Source organism: Centrocercus urophasianus, unplaced genomic scaffold (genome assembly GCF_019232065.1).
Source record: "Centrocercus urophasianus isolate 14NV4802_14NV808 unplaced genomic scaffold, USGS_Curo_1.0 seq_13, whole genome shotgun sequence".
NCBI classification, from domain to species: Eukaryota; Metazoa; Chordata; class Aves; order Galliformes; family Phasianidae; genus Centrocercus; species Centrocercus urophasianus.
This window is the reverse complement of record NW_024884475.1, coordinates 23,899,393-23,923,768: the sequence shown is the minus strand read 5'-3', so window position 1 is coordinate 23,923,768 and position 24,376 is coordinate 23,899,393. Positions and strand designations below refer to the sequence as shown.

At 34.7% G+C, this 24,376-nt stretch overlaps 1 protein-coding gene across 6 annotated transcripts in view; it reads left to right on the top strand.

Annotated features, from left to right (window-relative positions):
- FRYL (FRY like transcription coactivator) overlaps positions 1-24,376 on the top strand; it is a 152,719-nt gene that overhangs the window by 92,800 nt on the left and 35,543 nt on the right. For all 6 annotated transcript variants that reach the window (XR_006167780.1, XM_042812591.1, XM_042812592.1 and 3 more), the window contains 24 exons: positions 449-686; positions 1,311-1,496; positions 1,600-1,686; positions 2,352-2,620; positions 3,011-3,206; positions 4,598-4,722; positions 6,104-6,161; positions 7,155-7,246; positions 7,606-7,778; positions 8,209-8,369; positions 8,894-9,004; positions 9,902-10,056; positions 10,293-10,392; positions 11,516-11,684; positions 12,884-13,143; positions 14,242-14,382; positions 16,058-16,226; positions 17,294-17,378; positions 18,879-18,991; positions 19,935-20,085; positions 20,442-20,545; positions 21,233-21,418; positions 23,089-23,290; positions 24,133-24,254. Coding sequence is in view for 5 of the 6 variants with exons in the window: in XM_042812591.1 (XP_042668525.1) it covers positions 449-686; positions 1,311-1,496; positions 1,600-1,686; positions 2,352-2,620; positions 3,011-3,206; positions 4,598-4,722; positions 6,104-6,161; positions 7,155-7,246; positions 7,606-7,778; positions 8,209-8,369; positions 8,894-9,004; positions 9,902-10,056; positions 10,293-10,392; positions 11,516-11,684; positions 12,884-13,143; positions 14,242-14,382; positions 16,058-16,226; positions 17,294-17,378; positions 18,879-18,991; positions 19,935-20,085; positions 20,442-20,545; positions 21,233-21,418; positions 23,089-23,290; positions 24,133-24,254 (3,653 nt within the window). In the remaining variant the exon portion in view is untranslated. The remainder of the gene's footprint in view (positions 1-448; positions 687-1,310; positions 1,497-1,599; positions 1,687-2,351; positions 2,621-3,010; positions 3,207-4,597; positions 4,723-6,103; positions 6,162-7,154; positions 7,247-7,605; positions 7,779-8,208; positions 8,370-8,893; positions 9,005-9,901; positions 10,057-10,292; positions 10,393-11,515; positions 11,685-12,883; positions 13,144-14,241; positions 14,383-16,057; positions 16,227-17,293; positions 17,379-18,878; positions 18,992-19,934; positions 20,086-20,441; positions 20,546-21,232; positions 21,419-23,088; positions 23,291-24,132; positions 24,255-24,376) is intronic.

Genomic DNA, 24,376 nt, shown 5'->3' with positions numbered 1-24,376 from the left:
AATTACAAGTTCATTTGCATAGAGTGTGTTGAATTATAAATATGTAAATGTTAGTTAAGTGGGCAAGAGTAATTAAGGCTTTTGTAACACTGTTTATTCATAGAAGACAGGAAGCATTGAAAAACAATAACCTGCACATCACAAGATACCTCCACGCTGACCTCTAAGATCAGTTGCACTCGGATAAACACATACACAAAAGACATGATTATCTCTCATGAAAATTGTTTTCTTGCACTCAGTTTTTTGAAGTCTTACTTTATTTTGCTATATTTCTAGCAGGATCTTGTCTTAGCTAGTTGCAGATGTATTCAGTGAAGAGAATGCATCTCTGTGGTATTCTGCATTGTACAATAAAGGCAGAAGACAGCACCAAACTTGAGTTCATAAAGGCTGGTTAAGAATATGCAATTCTAGAGTTGATGATACTGGTATTTTTTCTAAACAGGCTGACAATTCATATGGATGAAGAACTCCGTGCCTTGGCTTTCAATACACTCCAAGCATTAATGCTTGATTTTCCAGATTGGCGAGAAGATGTTCTTTCAGGATTTGTGTATTTTATTGTGCGTGAAGTGACTGACATCCACCCAACGCTTCTTGACAATGCAGTAAAAATGTTAGTGCAGCTCATAAATCAGTGGAAACAAGCAGCCCAAATGCATAATAGAGCTCAAGATTCTCAGGTATTTTAAATGCAATCCTTTTATATCAAAACATAATTTAATCTATATGCAGTTTTGTTAGTATGCTTTTTTTATTAAAGTAATAAAAATTCTGTTTACTTTCTTACAGTGCTGAAGATATTTAGACATATTGTTTTATTTTTTTCCCAAAATATAATTTAATATTAAGTACTCTCTAAACAGTGATTAATTGCCACGTTTTTCTTTACACCAAATTCAACATGTGGAATTGGAAATATTAAATAGCGCTTTTAAACAGCAGAGCTAGCAAAACAGCACCATTTTCCACTAACTAATAGAAAAGAGGTACAAGGGTTATGAGAAATCATTTTATGTAATATTAATTATGAGAGAGAGTCATTTACTCTTGTTGAATTTTGCCCTCATTTCATCACTTGCGTGAGGAAGTAAAATAAGAAGGACTTCCTTGTGATGTTTGGACTGAATTCAGAGAGAAAAAAATACAAGCTAGCTGATGCTGTGCCATTTTCGTAATTTAAAATACAACAAGTAGAGAAGATCTAAATATCTTATGATTAACTCTGTCATCACTAATAATGACACTATAATTTGATTGTGTTTACTTTTTCCTTCATTTGTTTAACTTCTGTGCTTATTTCTTAGCGTGGTGTCTCCAGTGGGGCTGCCCATACCCTTCCTCTGGAGAGGACCCTTTATTCCAACGTATTTCACGTGGTGGAAGGCTTTGCTTTGGTCATTCTTTGCAGCACAAGGCCTGCAACGAGAAGATTAGCAGTCAGCGTGCTTAGAGAAATAAGGGCCTTGTTCACTCTTCTAGAAATTTCTAAGGTAAGAGTTGATTATCCATTCATGTAAAAGCTTAGTGAAAAAATACTGTTTTTCCTGACTTTGTGATTTTTATGTTTTTTGTTTTTTTGTTGTTGTTTTTTAGAGTGATGATGAATTGGCTATAGATGTAATGGACAGACAAAGTGCTTCTATCCTGGAGAGTTTCATACATCTTACTGGTGCTGATCAGGTAGGAGAGATTTTATCTTAAGCTTGAGTGTATGATGATGCATTTCTGTAAGCATTTTGGTATGTCTTTTAAATCGCAGTGTCATTATACTCGAGCTAATTTTATCAACAGTTTATCAGCTTAAAAAAAAAAAAAAAGGAAAGAAAGAAAAAAAACAGCAAAAGAACATCCAGGGCCTCCAAAGCTATTTCTCAGAACAAAAATTGAGGAATGATTTGAGGCTGACAACAACATTGTACGGTTTCTGATTGAGCTGAATTCCCTTGCTATATATTTATCTTTAAACTATTAACGGTTGAAGAGAAGCTTTGCTGTGATTAGGCTTAGGAAATGAGTTGTATTTCAGTAGTAAGACTTTAAAAGTCTGGAATCTTTTGGAAGAATATCATTCTTATCTTTCTTGTCCAAATCATGAGTCAAATGCCATTTGTTTAAAATAGTTTACTTAATATTTATTTCCTTTCCAACGTGTTTCTATCACTGCTCGTATTCAGGAACTTTTCTAAAAACAGCATGAATTAAATAATGTGTTTTAACTATACCTAAATGTAGTTTTGACACTCACATTTCAGAATGAAAATCTACAAGTGAAAAAGTATTACTTAATATGCATAGAAATTAATTGGTTTTTTTTGTTTGTTTGTTTGCTTTTTTAATGTGTACAGACTACTTTACTGTACTGTCCCAGTTCAGTGGATTTACAGACTTTGGCTGACTGGAGTTCCTCTCCAATCAGCCACCAGTTTGATGTGGTCAGTCCATCACATATATGGATATTTGCACATGTGACTCAAGGCCAAGATCCGTGGATTATAAGCCTTTCAAGTTTTATGAAGCAGGAAAATCTTCCAAAACACTGCCCAACAGCTGTAAGCTATGCTTGGATGTTTGCTTATACCAGACTCCAGATGCTGTCTCCACAAGTGGATATAAAGTAAGCTCATTTCTAAAGGAATAGAGTGTAATTTACTTGTATTCTTTCAAGATTCATCATCATTCTAATGCTGTTATGTTTCGGTGAGGCAGCATGCACTCCTAAAATTTTCTATGGATTTCATTCATTCATATAAAAAAATGTAGATCAGTTCTATTTGGAAAAAAATATTATCTGCTGTAAAGATCGATTCGTGCCTTAGGCAATATTGTAGTTCTACAAGTTTGACTATAAAAACATACATTATTGATGTACAAGTACGATCTGAATAATTTATTGGGAGTACACTATGTTAACAGAAACAGACACACAATTTAAAAATGAATTCAATAGAGAAACAAAACCTCCTAGGCATTATTTACTATATTGGGCTTTTTTTTCTTTAAATAGCAGCCCTATCAATGCAAAGAAAGTGAATACAACTACAAGCAGTGACTCCTACATTGGGCTCTGGAGAAACTACCTGATTCTTTGCTGCAGTGCAGCGTCTTCTTCAAGCTCCTCTACTTCCACTGGCTCTGTGAGATGTTCCCCTCCTGAGACGCTGGCGTCTACCCCTGACAGCGGCTACAGCATCGATTCAAGAGTAGGTTCTTCTAATGATTGCTGTGAATACTGCAGCTACTACTGAAGTAGAACCACTTGAGGCTTATGACAACTATCATGATTCTTCGAAGGCTGTGTAATTTATCTGAAAATATGTTTAAAATGCCTTTTTTCATTTGTTTTGGATGAGGTTCAGTTTGTTTCTTCCAAACCATACGATAAAGGCATTTCTACCTGTGGTTTTTCAGGCAAAATCTAATCATGTAATGGAAACATTAACCCAGTTTCAAAGTCTTATCTGGTGATAATGAGGAAATATTTTGTCTTCCATTCTTTTTTTTTTTTCTTTTTTTTTTTTTTTTTCTCCTGTCGGAAGACCTCTGTAATTCTGAGCAAATAGCCTCACACTTCTCCACTAACTGAGGCAGTGTTCTGTTCAGGCACTATACTTTGTTATATTTTTCCTAACCACACTTTTGTCTGCATTACTTCATGTTATCTGCAGACATGGTTGGGTGTTCTTTTGTGTGGTTGTTTTTTTTTTTTTAATCTCCTCTTTGGCTTCCTGTGGAAGATGGAGTAAAGGCAGTGAAGATAACTCATAGATTGTACAGCAGATTTTTGGCAGAAGCAGCCTGTTCCAGTTGTTACCAAGATTCTGTCCTTAAATCTGAGAAACTGCAAAATGAAATTTTAACAGGCTTACTTTTCCTCCTAAAGAAACAGAAGATCTTATAATATTTTGTAAGCTCTCCTCTAAACTGAATATGCAAGTATGAATTGGAGAGCTAACAAAATTCTCATTAAGGTTTTTCTCTGAAAATGAAATATGGAAATATTCCTATAATCAGAATGTCTTGAAGATAAGCATGGAAGACCCTCAGAAATATATTATTCAAAGATGGCCACGCAAACCTCTAAGTCACTGTTTATTTTTGATTTTCAAACTTTTGGAAATGCCTCTCACATGGAGGATGTAAAGGTATGTAGTGCCGTTGCCTCTCAGCTGCCTGTAAAGGTCTTGCATAGATGCATACTCAACTCTTTTTGAAGAGTCCTTGGCCCTGGTAACAATCTATTTCAGCTCTCTTGTGTGCTCAGCGTAGTGCCTCAGTAGGTTGCCGAACAGATGGGATGAAGTCTTCCCAGAGGCTTTTTAGGTTCAGTGACAAAACAGAAAAGTTCAGGGCAGATAACTACAGATTTTTTTTTCTCAATTATCTTCATCCATGTTGTTCACTACAGGGAAAGGATGTGCATTTTGTACCATTTCTGAAATTTGTTTTCCACGCCAAAGGTCAGAAACCTTGTTTTTATCATGAGTAGTTCAGATCAGTACATAAGAATCCAGTATTGTAGCAGATGTTTTAATGTTACTACCTGCACGTTGGATAACTGTTTCATTCAGGTTTATTCTGATTTTCTTCTTAGATCATTGGCATTCCATCCCCTTCTTCCTTGTTTAAGCACATAGTTCCAATGATGCGCTCTGAGAGCATGGAAATTACAGAATCCCTTGTGCTGGGACTTGGCAGGACCAACCCAGGAGCTTTTAGGTAATTGCTGTGTTTCATCTGTTTTTATGCTGATGAGTACAAAGCTGGGGAAACAGAACTCAGAAAAAGGCCTTCTTAAGCATTAAAAAATCTGTGAAAACTGATTATCATTCTTTTCTAGCACTTAGCTCTGTGACAATGATTTTTTAGAAGCTGAACTAATTTTATTGTTTTTATGCCTTTTATTGGTATTAAAGACTGCCCTATGGAGGAAGAGACTATGGACTGTTGACGTTTACATATTAGTTACAGTCGTGGTTGTAGAGGTACTGAACATAATTGAAAACACCACTTAAACCTAGAATACTCATTTTCTCTTTTATTTTCTATTATTAATCACGTGTCTAGTTTGTTGTGTACTCTCTACCAAAAGCCAACCTTTGAGTGTGTTTTACCAAAAAACCTTATAATCACAAAAAAAAAACAAACACCTGTTTTTTTTTTTGTTGTTGTTAATCTGAACAAAAATATGGAACTATCCATCACCATGTTTAAGTCTCATGTAATTTAATGAAAGTTTTTGCAACTTTCTGAACACCTTACCACATTTCCTGAAGGAGGACCCCTGTACCAGGGGAATCAGTCATTTAACATGAAAACTTCAGTGGATGATGCTTTTGGTATGTGTAAATTAGAACAGCACTGAAAGTACACAGAAAAATGTGGGACACAGGGACACACTGCAGCAAACCTGAAACAGAGGAGGTTATTGCTATATTATTGATTGTAAAAGTAGAATTAGTAAGTTTTACCTTAGTGTGCTGTCTGCATAGATCTACACTGCTGATCTCTTTCATGTTCCTTTGCCCCTTTTCATGGAATCATGAGATAATTGGAGTTTGGCAGAAGGAACTGAGAAAAGACTGTGAAGCTTCACTGCCAATTGTAAATGTAACCACAGCATCAAATCATTGCTTTTCAGTTTTCATAGAGGCTGGACTGACTAGTCTGTCAGCATATCATTATTGGCCTTAGAGAAGGAGTGTTTATTAACAAGTAAATGCACAGTGACAGTTGCAAGAAGAGGATATGATTAGCTGCCAACATCGCTTTTATCTGATAGTATCTACTTGCAACATAAGGCTTTGTTAAATCCTGAATGTGAAGGTGAATGAAAATAATACCTGATAGAAATATAACTTAGAACTCTCTAAATGAAAATTTAGTGTAATTACTGAGATAGCTATTTGGTGCTTTGTATTTAAATTAGGAAAATCTTCTCAGAAACATCTCTTGTAAATGCTTAGTTATGTCAGAAAGCTGTAAGTAAAACCTAAGGGTGTTTTAAATGAAGTTTTAACACTTACTATGAAACATCTTTCAGTTAAGATGATAATTTAATGGTTGTTCATGTTCTTTTGATTATTTTATTTTAATTCAGGGAACTAATAGAAGAGCTACATCCTATAATTAAGGAAGCACTTGAAAGAAGGCCAGAGGTAATTAGATGTTTTTCCTATATTTGGCACAGAATTTTAGCTATCTTCTCAAAAATGATAGTAAATAACTGTTAGTTATGCTTCTGCACGTTAAAGCTGTCAAAACACCAGGTAACAAAATGAAACGTTCCTTTTCAAATTAGTGTGAGCTGTTTACAGTATAAGAGTTCTGCTTTGAACTCTGTATTATTCTTATATCAAAGGAGTTTAGTTTTGAATGAGTAGAAATTACTGTAAGCTTTTCCACATTCTTTAATTTGTGTTTCTTAAGCATGGTTTAGCATAGTTAAATGCTGCCTGCAATTAGTAGTTCCTAAGATGGCATTGATTTCTACTGTCATCCAGCTTTGTTCAGTTCTTTAAAATGGAAATGGCTGTGAGCTCACCTGTCTGTTTGCACCGAATAAAAGTCTTCTGATGGAGAGGATGTTTTACTGTAGGGTTTAGAAGCCCCTGTAGGTATCCACAGAAATAATACTCTCTGTAAACACAAACACAGATGATTATTCAGAATTTTTTTTATGGTAACTGCTGTATTCATGTTAATAAACTCATGAACTAATAAATTCATAATTAAATACAGATGATGAGATGGAACATGACTTTTGTTTCAGAATGTTACTGGAGCATAGTGTGTTTTCTTAGTCTTACACGCAAAGAGATTGGAAAGTCTTACACAGAAAGATTGGTGTTGTACTTCAGTTCATTGTTTTACATGTCACATTTCATGACAGGAGAGTGACAAAAAGTGTATTATTTCGTTAATATGTGTAATAATAAACTTGGTGTATCTTGCAGTTACAAAAGGAATAACTTTTCTTCACTGCCTGATCTGTTAAGATAAGTAGGCGTTTTGGTAACCGTTCATAGAAGTTTTGCACTCCTGATAATTCATGCAAGTTGTTGTCTCAATAAAATAATACTTTTTTGTGCCATGCAGTTTTATGTCTTTTTGCCCACTTCATCTAATTCTGTGTTTCCTCTGTTGCACAGAACATGAAACGGCGCAGGCGTCGAGATATTTTACGTGTACAGCTAGTGCGAATATTTGAACTGTTGGCAGATGCTGGTGTCATTAGTCACAGGTGGGGGCTGCACTGATGAGCAGGATCACTGTGTAATATAGATTTCTACAGTGAAGTATCATTAATTAATTTGTTGTGTTTCTGAAATTGCAGTTTTTCATTAACAATTACTTACAGTGTAAGATCTAATTCTGTAGAAGGATGAGGGAGCTGTGAAAAATAACGCTTGCTTATTTGTTTACTTTCACTGTTTTTTTTATATAGCAAGGAAACAAGCTTAGGGAAAAGCTGACTTTGAATTCAGTGTTTGCAATGGTGAGGTCTATTAAAGAGAAGGAGATAAGGATTGGGTTTTTTTTTTTTTTTTTTTTTTTTAAAGATGTATATTTAGCATACAGTTTAATATTTTTATTTTTAAGTGCAAGTGGTGGCCTTGATAATGAAACACATTCCCTCAACAACACTTTACTTGAGTATGTTGATCTAACAAGACAACTCCTAGAAGCAGAAAATGAAAAGGATTCTGATACATTGAAAGATATCCGATGCCATTTTAGTGCCTTAGTGGCAAATATCATTCAAAATGTTCCAGGTATGTAAATAGATCTTGATAACTTCTGATAGAATGTTTTGTATTTTTTTTTAAAGCATCAAAAAAATTCTGCTTACCTGAATTTGCATAATACATTAATAAAAATATACCATCTATTCTGAACACAGCTTCAGCAAATGAGGGTTTTTAAGAGAGGTGTCTGATACTGTTTAGAAGCTACAAGTAATTTTCTCATCCAGCAAAAGTCTTCTTGGCTGACAATGCATTTGCATTTTTTTAGATTAATAAATAGCTTATCCTTATACCTCAGTGACATTAAGCATGATAACAGTAAAACTACATCCAGCTATTATGATTTTGAAATAGCGCGTCTTTACTTTTTCCCTTTTATAGCCTGATTCTCTTTTATGTACATTATTTTAAAAAATGATACAAAAAGTGTTTCTAACTTAATTTGCTTTTCTTTCAGTCCACCAGAGAAGAAGTGTCTTTCCACAGCAAAGTCTCCGCCACAGTCTGTTTATGTTGTTCAGTCATTGGGCAGGTCCTTTTAGTATCATGTTTACTCCCCTGGATAGATACAGTGATAGGAACATGCAAATAAACAGACACCAATACTGTGCATTAAAGGTATTTTAATACTTTCTGAACTTTGGAAATAAATTCCCAAGTTGATTTAACTAATGTGTATTTAACATCTTGGCTTTTTGGGGGTAGTTTTCATATCCTTGTCATTTATGACTTTATTATTTCTCTGTTCTACCTACTTGCTCAGTTTTGATAATTTTGTTTTTTGCAGTATGCAAAACCATTACACTTAGTATAAGAATTACTTAAAATCACTAGTAAGTGTTGACTTCCCATGACTTCTCATCTGCCTAAGGAGAAAGACTTTTATGTAACGTTTGTTAATAATAAAAATGTCTTATAAATTCTTGCATAAGTCAGCTTTTCACTTTTACCTTTTACTTGGGAGTTCAGAATAACCTGATTTGATTGAAGTATTTCTTTAACAAAATGTTATTTGCTTTTTGTTATCCTTAGTCTTTCTTATCTGCCAGAGTAGACTATTGTTTTCTGGGTTTTTAATGGGCTTGATAAAAACACATCTGCTGTATCTGAGTTATTGAAATGTAGTGTTTTACTTTCTAAAGGCTATGTCTGCTGTACTGTGTTGTGGCCCTGTGGCAGATAATGTTGGGCTCTCATCTGATGGCTATTTATACAAATGGCTGGATAATATTCTGGATTCGCAGGATAAGAAGGTAATGCAGGCAGTGTAAATATTGGTTTGCAACTATCACTACTTTCAACATAAATGCATTCATGAATTATTGTGGTCACATTGACCCAAGGGCTTTAGAGTGGCTTACGCCTAAAGCTCTTAGGAGTGTCTAGTTTTGCCTTGTCCTTGACACATGCTGTCACCAAGTTGAGGAAGGCAGTCAGCAGGCACATTCTGAGCACAGACAAAGCAGAACTAGAGAGGAAAGGACTGAAACAGACTTCTTATAATTTATAAACTAATCAGCTAGATAAAGTTGTAGTAATAAGCACAATCTTCAGAAACTTAGAGGAGATAAGATTTTTAACTTGAACTCTGTGAAACTGGAGTCTATTGACAGGGTCCTATGGAATTCTGAAGACCAAGCTTTACATCTATTTAGTAAGGCAAGCTTTACATCTAAAAAATAGGGCCTTCATTGCACTTATACTGTGATAGCATAGAATTACTGCTCCAGTGGGATAGATTCAAGGGATTATGCAAGTCTTCAGATGGATCAGTCCCTTGTATCCTGCTGTGGAATACCTATCTATATTTAAGTGCTTTTCTGTATCTGACTTCAGATCTGTGTTCAGGAAAGAGTAAATAGCACAATACAGGGCTTGGAACTGAGAAAAAGGAATGTTAGAGCTATCTAATTATTTACTTCAGTAATCTTTTACTGTGTGTACAAGTTGGATGTTAAACAGTTTGATAGGATCTGTTGTTATTTTTAAACTGTGGACTTATTATTTTTAGCTGGAATAATTTTTGTGTATTACAGATGTTTTGGATTAAATATCTATTTCCCTCTTTTATGCCATTTTTATAAGTTGGCCCTTTTTTATTTTTTTATTTTATTTTATTTTATTTTTAATTGGTTCATTTCTGAATACAGGTTCACCAGCTGGGCTGCGAGGCAGTTACGCTGCTCTTGGAACTCAACCCTGACCAGAGTAACCTCATGTACTGGGCCGTAGACCGGTGCTATACAGGTTCCAAGCGGGTAGCAGCTGGCTGCTTTAAAGCCATAGCCAGTGTGTTCCAGAACAGGTACTACAGAATTTGTCAAGACTTTCATTTTCCAAGCATAATTTCATTTAGAACATTTTTTCCTCCCATAAAGAGTGGAGATCACTCCTGTTTGTGTGTATGTGTTACTAGAGAAGCTTTCTGAAGTGTTAGGTTATTCCATCTCATATCCCCTAAGAATTAGCTTTTACTTAATAAATTCAAATTAAAAAAAATAAATTAATGTTATTTATTTCATGCTTGTGATTTTTCCTTAGGGATTACCAGTGTGATACAGTGATCCTTCTAAATCTGATACTGTTTAAAGCAGCTGATTCCACTAGGGCTATCTATGAAGTAGCTATGCAACTATTACAGGTTTGTAAACTAATTTTGATTCAATTGGTTTTGTTTTAAAAATTAGAACAATCTCCATGCATGGAAAATAACAGCAACAAAAACCACAAAGATTTTTTTGGTAGTATTTAGTTGTTCTTTCAGTAAGAAAATTTGATGTATGTTTTTTTTCTCTGTCTTTATAAATCATTAGCCCAGATCCTTACTTGGCCTAAGTAAGATGTCAGCAAAACATGTGTTTTCAAGAAGTAAGCCCCAAAGACTTACATTTTCACAACATATGCTTTTTTAAGATGCGTAACCTAAATGAAGATTTTTCTGATTTGTCACTACAGAAGTGTTGTATAGATCAGTTTTTCTAAAAGCTTCTCAGAGAGGTGTGTTGCTTCTGTTCCTTTGCTCTCTTTACCGATGTAGCTGTCAGTTTCCTGATTTTTGCATTGGTGCCAAATGTTTTCCTTATCCATCAACACGGGGAGGTGTTAGCAGAGTTGTTGTTAGTCATTTATTTCTGTTAATTCCTTTCCAAGGACATTGAGGGGTAATACAGGCAGCACTAATATTTAAAAAATATATATATAGATGTACTGCTCATTGCTCATACCAAAAGTCATCTCGGAGGCTTTTCCCAGGATCCTTGTCAGCTAAATTAAGCAGTAAAATCCTTTCTGAATTCGTACTGTTGCTGATGTGTCAACACTCACAGCATTCTCCCTTTCAGTCCCATCTTTCTTATCAAGGGAACGCTGCTGCTTAAGATCAGCCAAAATTAATTTTGAAGGTGCTGAGCTGCTTTAGCCTCCCTCTGCATCTCTGGCACATCAAAGATTGCTTTTCTTCTATACTTGTCTCGAGCAGAAATAATATTGTTTGGAAATAAAAGTACTCAATGGTATTTTTCAATTTGTTAAATGTATTGGACAAGTTATTTTGAGAAAGCAAACCTCAAGAATTTTTCATTGAGAATGCATCAAATGAAGTGAGTGTTAGCTATTCAGTGGAATTGAATGAAGGAGATGTATGGAGACCTACCTGATATGAGCCTTTAAATGGGAGTAGATGCATAAATTTTAAAGGTGATTTTTAAATCAAAACTTCTAATATAACTGTACAGAGCTTCAAATCATGAATGTTGCTGTTGTAGATCTTGGAACCAAAGATGTTCCGTTATGCTCACAAACTGGAAGTTCAGAGGACAGATGGAGTTTTGGGTCAGCCTTCTCCTTTACCACATCTGTATTCTGTGTCATACTATCAACTATCAGAAGAATTGGCAAGGACTTATCCTGAGCTAACACTTGCCATCTTCTCAGGTATGATTTAAAATAAATGAATATGAAGATCATCAGGTCTGAAAGCTTTTAGAAAATGTATAGTTCATAATTCACTAAAATAAGGAACACAAGAGACTGTCTTCATAGTAAGTGGAGAAAATTGGATTTATTGAGTAAAAATTTTCATTTCTATTTGTAATATATTAAAGAGGAAACAATGAATCAAAAGATATTTTGCTGACTTTCTAATATACTAAAGAGAAATCATGTATTAATAAAATAATTTCCAAATGACTTTCAAAATTATTCTTCTGTTATTCTTTCAAGTATTGTTGTTTACTGTAGATTACTTAAAAATAATATTCTGTAGCATCTTAAATAGCTGCAGAATTATAACCTCTTGTATAATAACTTCTTGTATAAATTAAAAAAAAAGAGCAAATACAAATGTAAGAAAAGTTTTAAAGTGCTTTTTTGCCAAATTGGCACATTTGTACATGCTTTAGGTTTTCAGCTATCTCCTCAATTAGAGGAATTGTTTTTTCTAGGCAATAATTTTTAAAACTTACCAAACACCATATGATGTGTTATAGTGTATTTTTTCCCCTTGGTGACTTGAATTGGTTTGTTCTCACTGTTTATATAGGAAAGGAGCAGTGCTGAAACTCTACTCATCAGTCTGGTTTGCCATGTTTTTGACCATGTAATGTGCAATGCATACTTTTTTCATCAGGACTCAGTTTTATCCTGGAAAGCATTACTTGTGCTTTCCTTTCCATAGAAGTGAAACTGGTGCATAGAGATTGGATTTTGTTGACCATTTTCAATGAAGAGCTACTAATAGAATAAAACTAGCTTGTATTTTGCAAGAGTTGGTAAGTGAAACAAGCATAGAGAAAGAGAATGTTAAGCTTACTTTTCAGAACTTTCAGCAATTAAGAAAACTATCAGAACCTAGTATACACTTTCTTGTTTGTGCATACAAATCTATGTGTGTGTATGCATACAGCAATTCAGCTTCTTCAACCATGCTGTTTGTCAGAAGAGTCTTCAACTTGCTCTACTGAAGAATAGATGGTGGTTATGAAGTAGCACTAGTCAGTAAAACAAAGTTATGTCAGTATCGTTTTTTTTTATGCTAGTGTGATGTACTGGATTTATAGTAGTGATTGTTATTGGCAAAGTAATTCCAATTAATGATCCACAATTTATCTGTGTGTATAATCTGTGAATCACAGAAGTAAGTCAGAGAATCCAAACGGCTCACCCGGCTGGGAGACAGGTGATGCTGCATTATCTGCTGCCATGGATGAACAATATTGAGTTGGTGGACTTGAAACCTTTGCCAACCATTCGGCGGCAAGATGAAGATGAAGAAGATTCTTTGAAGGATAGAGAAATAATGGTAAACAGTAGGCGCTGGCTACGAGGAGAAGGCTGGGGATCACCGCAGGCTACAGCCATGGTCCTGAACAACCTTATGTATATGACTGCAAAGGTAAAACCAATTGGTATTCCAACTGTTGTGTTTAGGGAGCATACTGTTCAGAAATACTGTGTTACAGACTTCCAAGTGTTACTGCTCATATTAGTCTGCTTACTTGTGAATACACAAATTACAGTTTTGAGTTGTTACGAGAAATATGTAATAGAAATAGTTCAGTAGCTATTGCATATAGCAGTTACATATAACTGTTTTTCTAGATAGATGTCTGTTTTAATAGATAATACCTAGGCCACTCTGTACGTGTGATCTCAAAATGGGATTTTGGAAGTAAATCTGCTTGATAGAGCAAATTCTTAGCTACAAAACAATATTTTTCAATATAGGAGCCACCATTAGCTATGCATTTTCACCAGCAATAAACAAGAGCCTGCATAGCATGCTTGTCAAAACCTGCACCAGTGGAAGTGACCCTCTGTTGCCACTTCTGATACGCACCACTTACTGCCTTGTCATACTCACATGCACTGCATAAATGTTCAACAAGTGTTGATGAATGTCAATGTGTGCCATTTTTTTCCACGTGGCGAAATTTGGTGACATACCTTTGCTACATATGCACTTCCATGTCAGATGCCATTTTGTCTGACTGTCCCTCCGTTGCCATCCATCATGCAGCAACAAAATGTAATGGAATATTTGTGGGGAAGTTCAGCCTCCTCTGCCATTCCATCAACACCCACTCCTAATGTCATTGACCACCATAATAAAAGAGGAGGCATTACTTTTGGAGCAGCTCTTGTAAAATAATATAGTTACTGTATATAAATAGCAAAACTTATTTTAGTTTTTAATTTTTATTAAAGCAGTAAAATAAAAAAGCAATGAAAGCATAAAACTAGTAAGATATCGTCTGATGGGATATACATGAGGGATATTCTGTCTTGTAAAAGTCTGGTAAAGAGACCCAATCAGATTTTCTAGTTGAATCTCTGGCTGCAACTCTATAACTTCCATCTGAAAAATTTATTTATCTTGAATGAAAATGGAGTTGTAAATATATGAAGACACTGATGATTTTTTTTTTTTGGCAGTCTTGAAAAAAAAAATTCTGCTGGAGTTTTCAGGAAAGATATTTACTTTGTTTTCCAGTATGGTGATGAAGTGGCTTGGTCTGAGATTGAAAATGTCTGGACTACTTTGGCAGACAGCTGGCCAAAGAATCTGAAAATAATTCTGCACTTCCTGATCAGTATCTGTGGAGTGAACAGTGAACCCAGCCTTTTGCCTTATGTAAGTACATTGTATGAGTCTCCTTATTGTCACTGGTGTTTTAGAAATTAACGCTAGCAGTAAAGATCACCAAGCAAAACAGATGAGGTAATATTTCTTATACCCATATGTAGCAGTGTAATAGTATCACTCCATGTTTTATGACCTGTGAATAAATCAAGTGCAAAGTGTATATAAACCTGAAGGGAAGGTACAAAGCAAAGAGCCAGACTCTCTTTGGTTGTGTCCAGTGCCAGGGTGAGGGCACAAATTGAAAAACAGGACGTTCCCTTTCAGCATCAGTGCTTTGAAGGTAAAGACTGAGCATTGGCACAGGTTGCCCGCAGAAGTGATGGAATCTGGGAGATCCCTGTAAGCTGTCTGGACTGTGCTCCTGGGCAGCCTGCTCTGGGTGACTCTTCTTGAGCAGCAGGACTCCAGAGGTCTCTTGCCAACTTCAACCTTTCTGTGATTAGTGTACTAATTCTAGAAATAGGCTTATAGGATTAAGTGGACACTAGCTGTCCCTGGCAAAGGAAATGTTTTGCTATTTCAATGACAAGAGGCAAGGAATGCTTTTCAGTGTAATAAATATATGGTATGCTGAAAGCCTGTAGAACTTTTGAAATTAAAGAAGCATGCCACTGAAGATGAATGATTCAAGTATTTGTAATATGAAACAAAAGATTTTGAGGAAATAATTTCTCTGATGCTGGTAGTTTTCTGTTTATGAAAGTAGAAGTAACGTACTGCAATTTACTTGGTGATAAGTCTGAAACAAAGCCATCTATCAGTTATGAACTGTCAAAATTCAGGGTGTCCTAGATGGACCATAGACATTATTTAGTAAGTAAATTTTTTAAAAAGGAAAAGATTTCTTGAACACCTGTTTTTGTTCCCTTGTATTAAAAAAAAGAAACTTGATTGATTGCTAGTTTTAGATTGATTTCATTCCATATGTGCACTGATCAATTTCTTTCCATCATAATATGCAAATCAACAGCCACAGATAGTTTCTGTTCTCTAGGAAGAAATAAGGTGGCTCCATAACTGTTATTTTCATCAGAGAATTGCAATTGGTTTTGCTAATAGTCCAAAACAGTAGATATGAAGTAAACAAAGAAAGAGGTATCTGTGATAAGTATGTATTCTTGTATGTATGTGTGTGTGTCTGAGAATATATAGGACTTACAGTATTGTGTTCTTACAAAGGTCATTTTAAGTTCATTGGGTGGCATTTGTTTTTATTGCAAATCAGAAAATCTAGCAGTGAAGCCCCAGATCTTTCCGATATAGTTTGAACCAGGAGACAAAGTAATTTCATGAGTCAAACATCCTAAATTACTTAGCATTTTGCTTACCATTTCTTAGAGCCATTGTCCAAATCTTAATTTTAGATGTTGCTAAAACCTTTGTTAGAAAAAGCTATTACGTTTCTTAAACAATGGTTATTGAACTAAGATTAATTTTTGTGATGTTTCTGATGCTTGCTGATGTTTATGTCTGTGGAAAGTGTTTTTGTTTGCTTTTAGAACTAGAATCAGTTGCAGGTATTCTCACTGGCACTATAGGTAGATAGTGTTTCTAATGAGTTGAGACGATCAAATTTTTTTTTTCTTCCTAAATCACTGTGGTAAGAATTGTATTTGTGTGTATTACTATTTTATGTACATGTACTTGTTTTATTTGATGGCAGGTAAAGAAAGTTATTGTATATTTGGGTAGAGACAAAACAATGCAACTATTGGAAGAGCTGGTGAGTGAACTTCAGCTTACAGATCCTGTCAGTTCAGGAGTCACCCATATGGATAATCCACCGTATTACCGCATTACTTCCAGCTATAAAATCCCTTCTGTCACTTCAGGTGAGAATTTATTGAACTTAATCTATTATTGCTGGCAGTGACAAACGTGTTTCTATTAATCACTTAAAATACTGGAGTTCATCTGTAAATGTTTAGTAGGAGTACAGTGTTCTATTTGTTTTAGCTATAATATGATAGAATTTCTGTTTGATTGGCAGATTGGCAGGTTTTAGATTATCCAGAGTTCTTAGTAAAGAGCATCTGAAAGACTCACAAGAAACAGGATTGTATTGGTATTTATGTTAGACTTTGTCTGCATTCAGGTCTTGTGCTGTTTACCCTCAGCATATCACTTTTATGTCTGTTCAGCTAAACGAGAACAGTTTACATCTTTAAATACAACTTTAAATCATGTTTTTTGGTGAAGCATCTTTCAAAGAGAGCCACGTAAGACTTGGATGGGAGTATCTAAGCAAGGATTTAGCTTTTCTGCTGCAGAGCTGTCAATGCTCTGAAGCAGAATGCTTTGTTCATGAAAGTGTTTAAAATGTATTAAAAGTAGTATGGAGCACTTATGCTTAAGTATTCATTGTAAGAAAGTAGGGAGAAGAAGGTGAAAATTTTTTCGCAATTATGATCAGGTGTGATGGTTGATAGTTTCTCTTAAAAAGAGATTGATATAAGCTTCATTGAACACTGTTAGGTTTTAATCCCTAATCTGTTTGTGTTTTGAATGAACTGCATACCAAAATCCAACTGCATTTTACAGATGAATAGAATAAAGGAAAGAAAGGAGATATCTAGGTCCTGCTTCAAAAACAAACCTTTCTACTTCATTTACTCTGAAGACTTAGAGATTCCTGGAATTATTTGTGTTTTTTTTGTTTTTTTTTTTTTTCCAGTTAGTGAGATTACTGTGGCAGTTCAGAATCTTTTAGTCTACACAACATTTTTTTTTCTCCTATGAGAAAGTAATCACTTCTGCTTGGTTTGTATTTGTGCCTGTTGCTATAGCACGTGCCTGTTTAGGAGTCTTGGAATGGACAAGTAAATAAGGCTCGTTGTAATAGCTTAAGTCTGCTTTGCTTTTTTATTCAGTTACCAGTGTCTTTGTCCCTAATTCACAGGTACCACCTCTAGTAGCAATACAATGGTAGCTCCCACAGATGGCAACCCTGACAGTAAACATATAAAAGACAGCATTGAAGAGAAGTAAGTATCTCCTCAGAGATCAGTTAATAATTAAAATACAGAAGAATTCCTGGTAGCTTCTATAAATACTTGTGTCTCAATGGCTTTGATAGGTCTGTGCTGCAGGAAATACATGTTGAAGTAAGTGAGTACAATTTGATTTTAAGCAAAAAAACTGGAATACTATTTGGGATTAATGGTCAGGCTTTGCACTGCTGTATCTAAGTGTCTGAATAAGTTATTTATCACTTATGTGCTTACCCAAGAGAAATTATACTGTATGTGTGTATGAATATGTTGAAGGCAAAACAACCCGTTTATTAATGTAACAAATTCTGATATCGGTTCCCTAGCTCACAAGAAATCAGAGATATCCGAATGTTGGCAGTTTATTTTCCCATGCACATGTTAATGTCTATGTGTAGCAATAGGAGGATGCCTCCCTCCCTAATTTTTGTGATTCTCTAGAGTCATCTTTTGGAGGAACTTCCCAAATAGCAGTACTGGTGTGAATGGAGTGGAAAGCAAAGAGCTGATGAGAAATTAGTTGGGATGCTCACTCAAAGCTGTTGTGGGCATGCTTTCATTGTGTGTCAAATGTGAGCTAGCTTACAGTGAAAGAGGAGCAAGGATTCCTTGATTAGCATTAGAGAATATGTGTACATAAAAATGTGTGCACAGGCCATTACTGTAGAGTAATGTAGCTGTAATGCAGGTTATTTTGTAATGTCTTGTTTCCAAGCCTTAGAAATATTTCTGCAGCAAATACAATAGTAATTGTATTTCTCTAATTATAGCAATGTAATTTCGCATTTGAACAATTTTCTTCTCCAGGATGATGATACCAATATAATTAGATTGGTAAATATATTGGCAGATACATGCTTCATACTTCAATTAAAACAAATCATTAAAGATTATGAAATCTGAGGTGTCATTCAGAATTTGTCCTACCCAGGCACAGATAAGTATTTGGCTACTTTTCAGGATTGAGCTGAAGAAGCTTGTAGAGTAACGATGACGTGTTTGAAAGTGTGGAAATTTTGGCATGTTGTAGTGTTGTCTAAAGTCTCTCTAGAGTAAATGCTTTTTGATATGATATAGTGTGTATATCTTGGGCTGGGGAGGAGGAAGGAGTTATAGAAGCTGTGTCAAAAGAGCTTGGAAATCATGCATTTAGCACTTCAGCTTCTCTGACTTCCTTCTAGTTTATCATATTAATGAAGATCAAAGAATCATTTCATCATTACTGAGAAGAATGTCTAATGGCAACGCGTTAATATTTTAAATGCTAATGGAAATGATTTATCAAATCGATTTGTACTGGATTCCCTCCTCAAATACTCTTATGTAGCATTGCTGCAGGAAGTCCTACACAGCTGAGATGTTTTATATCATATTGTATAATTGTCCTTGTGAGATGAAACATTTTTGCATAACAGTTTTATTGGAAAACAGAGACCCTAATTGGTTTTTACAACAGAATGTCAATTACTGATGTCTCTTTATTTGTTCCTGCAGTTATGCACATCTAGACATTTACAGCGGGTTGAACAGTAACTTAAACCGTCAGCACCACAGACTAGAATCTCGCTACAGCAGCAGCTCTGGAGGATCATATGAAGAGGAAAAAAGTAATATTTTAATTTATAAATATTTCTGTGTGTAAAATTTTCAAAAATTAATGCTTTTGCTGAAGATTTTGGAACATAAGGAAGTAGTGATAAAGAGGTTTTTGCATGAACTTATTTTAAATTATTATTATTATTATTATTAATTATTATTTTACACTCTCCAGTCTTTGTTCTGCTGTTGAGATCTTGCACATATTTGATTGCAGTACTATGCATAAGGGAGATTAACTTGCCTTCTTTCCTTGCCTTGTAACCCAGAATGAGTTGTAAACATCATGGCAAGTGAAGCAGTTTCATTCCATTTCTTTGCCTCATCAGCATGAAAGGTAGAATGTTAGGCTGAAGAAATAGAAAAGAGATTTGCTGGTGGAAAATTAAATGAATGAGGAAAAAGATGATAGAAAATAAGTTAAAAAGAAAAAACAAAGACATAAAATTAGAAATGATTATTCCTTTTAAACAGCAGCAGTACTTGTTTAAAAAAGAACATGCTTATCAAAGCAAAGTATAGCAGGGAAGAAAAATCTTGCAGTGTATTCTAATTAATTTTCAAGCTTGCTTTAATTAACTGATTTATTCTGATTTGTGTTCTGTTTTTTTCTGAGGTGCAGGTGCAAGGATAAAGTCAGTCAAAAAGATAAAGTCAGTTTTTTCTAAAACTCCCATCTACTTTCTACTTTCTAAAGGCATTTCTTTAACAGGGGCTTATTAACTGTCTCTGCTCTTGTACCAAACTCACCTTAATTATTATTGCCTGTGTTCAACTGCTGCATAGAGGCCTCAGTTTGTCAAGAATTTGAAAATGTTCAGAAGACTGTAAAACAGAAACAGACAATTTCTATATTGTATAACAATCTTTAGAAGACTTGTAGAGTAAAAAATTACACTTATTGAGGGTGTTTGTTTTTATTTTTATGGTTTGTTTTTTCATCTGTTGTGTTAGGTGATTCAATGCCTCTGTATTCAAACTGGCGGTTGAAGGTGATGGAGCACAATCAAGGAGAGCCTCTCCCTTTTCCACCCAATGGAGGTTGCTGGTCACCCTTAGTGGATTATTTGCCTGAAACAACTTCTCCGGGCATGTCTCTGCACAGGTAATTGTTCTGACAGTTGTAAATGCTTGCTGGTGGCAATTCATTACTTTTCAATTTGTGTTGTACAAATATAGGAATTTAAACAGATTTAAAGATAACAGATAAAGATTGTACAATTATTTTCTGTGATTTTGTACATCTGTTTGAGATCTTTAAGCCTTTTTAAGCCTTTTATTTTGGGGAAGTGGAGTTTATCTTCATTGTGAACATACGTATTCCCTTAAGTTAACCCGCAAGTTTGTGGGTGTTTATAACTAGACTTGAGAGAGTACTGTTCAGAAGCATTTTAAGCTCTTTGCATCTGTACATAAAAGTTGCATGTTATGTTCTGCTAACAGATTTATTTTTGTTTTTAGATGCAACATAGCAGTGATCCTTTTGACTGACTTGATAGTTGACCACAGCGTGAAGGTGGAATGGGGAGGTTACTTGCATCTTTTGCTTCATGCCATTTTTATAGGTACCAACATTCTTCTAGAAATACTTCCTAAGTACATAGATGTTCTTTTGTCCATTTAAATTAGTGTTTATCATTGTATTTAAATTTCATTAGTATATTAATATTTACAGACAGAGCTTTAACACAAAACATGGAAAGGACTGCTGTATTGCTAAAAATCTGCACTATTTATATACCTGTGATGGCCTATTTGAAAACTTACTTTCAAAAATAAAAATGGCATTCCTTTTCCTTTTGAAAAATATTTCACCTGAATACCTTTCAACTTGGTTAAAATGAATGTAATTAAGAGGAATTGCTAGAGTTCAAAAGCAATTTGTTGTACCTCTTTTCCCTCTGTCTTCATGGAGAAGACAAAGTGAAATTCTGCTTATGTTTTCTTTCCGTTCGTCTTTGTTGTAACTTTCATACAGAGAACATATTAATTTCTGACTGCTGTGTAAGAAATGAGGATATCTTTATCTTTGTTAAACTACATGCTTTGCTTTTGTATTTGAACACTGAAAAAACATCTAAGGATGGAAGAAATAGCTTTTGTATCTAGCAGTAATCATGTGTGCCGTTATTTATTTCATTATGTGATTTTCTGATAAGATATAACAATTAAAAACTGCTATTATAATAATTGAATTAAATGTGCTCTCTGCATTTAATAAAACTTTTTTTTTTTTTTTAAATCTGTGATAGGTTTTGACCACTGTCACCCTGAAGTGTATGAGCATTGTAAACGACTGCTTTTGCATCTGCTGATAGTGATGGGATCTGGCAGTAATGTCCAATCTGTTGCTTCTGTCCTGCTCAGAAACAGAGAGTTCAATGAGTCCAGGATGCTCACTGTCAAGCAAACTACACACTTAGATTATACTTTTACAGGTATGCTTTAGACTTGTTAAAATGACATGGGAGGTTTACTTCCAGGCATTATCAAGATCTCTTATACTTAAGTATTTTTCAGAGCCCTTGCTAGTAAACTACATTTTATTTCAGCTCTACCTAGCTGGCTAAAAAATATTTTAAGACCAAATGAGTACTGTAAGTACAAAGTACATTTGCACTTTGTGCCCCATTGTCAGAGCTGACAGCTCAGTTGAGCAATTAATTAATAATGGAAAAAACAGAGGAAATTCCATGCTTTGGATCTGTAATAGCACAGTTTTTAAGATGCTTCTAAGATAATAAAAAAAAAACAACAGGAAAATGCATCTCTTACTTGCACATAAAAACTTTGAATTTTGGACTTAGTTTTTTTTGTCATTGTTTAGTAACCTAGCAGAATATTCTTGTGAGGTCTGCCTAAACATCACAATATCATAATTATGCAATAAATTCTGTTTTTTTGTTTTTTTTTTTTTGTGTAACTGTGAATGCAATAGGTGTGAGCCTAAGGTGTTTTCTAAAGAAAAGCAAAAAGAGTAATTCATAGGAATTCAGTAGGTGGCAGCACGTTGCTGTAAAATCTGTCAGCTCCATCCTGAAATCAGAAATGGTTTCATTTTTGACCAAAAATATGCATCTGTTTTCTGCATCTGATAATTCATGGTTATGAGGAATTAAAAAGTGGGTGTAATCAATGAATTATTTTATGTAAACCTATTCACAGAACTTTACTGATGCACCCGTGTAATCATTCTGTTCCTAATCTTTGCAGTTTTGAGCAGAACTTTCTAAATGTGACACAATACTATGCTATGGCTACTGAACAAAAATATCTAATGGGGAACTGCAATATGATCAGTATCAAATATTTCCATCTGGGGATTAAAATAAGATCTTTACATGTATGTATACCTAGTACAAGATCAAGCAAATTGATTTGAACTTTTCTTTGGAACAGGTACTGAGCCCTGTAGCTCAGTAGATTGATTTTTTTGTTTATTTATTTTTTGGTGTTAGTCAGTGGGTTTCAAGTTTATGTACAATTGTTACAGCCAGAGATTCATGACTCTCGTCTTTTATCTGTTTGCTTTCTCCTAGCAGCTTGTCACTGTACACATAATGTGAAGAAACTGTACATTTCTCTTTCATGACCTCATGATTCTTTTCATGGAGAGCAGCCACTGTGTTAACCTAACTTCAGAAGCTGTGCAGCCAGAAAGGCTCTACTTAGAATTCATTCACTGGTTAAAACTTAGTGTTGGCTGATTTTAAAGTGCTGTCAGTTACAGTGGGACTGACTTTTAGCCAAAAAAAAAAAAAAAATTATCTGCATGTTATTTTTAAGCAGTTTGGATCACTTGTCTCAACTTTCTCTACTCTATGATGAGATGCTTCAGAGACTGTTGAGCTGTTGTTTCACTATATCACCAACACAAAAATCAAATGGTGTCCGGTGATTCAAAAGGAGGAATCTAACTGTTCCTTATTAAGGGTCAACTCATTCTAAGGCTTTGAAAGTTTGTTTGATTTCATTTTAAATTATTGCATCCATGAAATTATTCTCATTATATTTGTTAATTTACTAATTTTTGTAGGGCTAATTTTTCTTTTTATTTATTTAGAATTGAACTGTTGAGTTCATAATGGTCTCCTTTTTATTTCAACAGGTGTTCATGATTTTATACCTGATTACCAGCCCTCCCCAATGACTGACTCAGGGCTTAGTTCAAGTTCTACCTCTTCTAGCATCAGTTTAGGAAATACGAGTGCTGCCATGTCTCATATGCACACCACCATCCTCAATGAGGTTGACATTTCAGTAGAGCAGGATGAAAAAGTAAAAACTCTCATAGAATTCATTACCTCAAGGTAAGATTTTAGTTTTCATTTTTGCTAAGAAAAATGCTGTATCAGTAAGAATATTGAGTTTAACCCGGGAAGAGTTTTTATATGGTGCGGTTTATAAACAACCCTAAATCTCCAACTATTTGAAAGAATTTCCTCATCCTGAGTGTTTAAAAGTCTTTCACCATGTTCTACATAGGTTCATTATCATTGCTTTCCACATAGTCTCTTCCATCCTGATGAAAAAATACAAAAAAATGATTAGGAAGCTGCAAGATTTGTGGGAAAAGGCTATAGATTGACTTACCAAAAAAAGATGGGAATTGGGGGGGAGGGAAGAAGAATTAGTGGCAAAGAAATCTGTTTAAAAAAAAAAAAAGCAACACTTCTTCAGTTTATATAATAGTATACATAAGGCTTTCAAGATTGTGTAAGTTGGAAATTCAATTTACTTAATCAATAGTTATGAGATTTTCATAGCCCTGAAATCGCAATAGTGTGGTTTATTGCTGAGAAGAAAAAGATAAGAAAGAATGTGGTTTTAACAGTATTATGGTGGTAGCTGTAACCAGCTTGTTGTTAGGTCACTGAATATCAGCTAATGGAGAGCATCTCTGCAGATTTACACTGCTTACTTAGAATTGATACATTGCTTTTCCCTGTTTCTTACTTTTCTGTGTATTATTGTAGCAATATTAAGCTGTTGTCGAAGTTCTTTGATTTGTGACTGCAATTCTAAGTGGCTTCATTTATGTGATAGGCAGTAGATTATTTTGCAGTTACGTAAGGCAAAAATAACATTTAACACTAGTGACAAAGGCTGTGATTTTCATTCTGTCATGTTTGCTCTGTTTTTATGGTTTTAGGAAAAGAGGGCCGCTTTGGAATCATGAAGATGTTTCGGCTAAGAACCCTAATATAAAGAGTGCTGAACAGTTAACTGTATTTTTAAAGCATGTGGTATCTATATTTAAACAGTCTAGCTCAGGTAAGCTAGAAAACAGTCAAAATATGATAGCATATTTAAGTCTGCAAACTGCATGATGTTTTTTCAGTGCCAGTAAGTTTACAGGTACTCTATGAAATGACTTTATGATAGCTTCCTGCTTC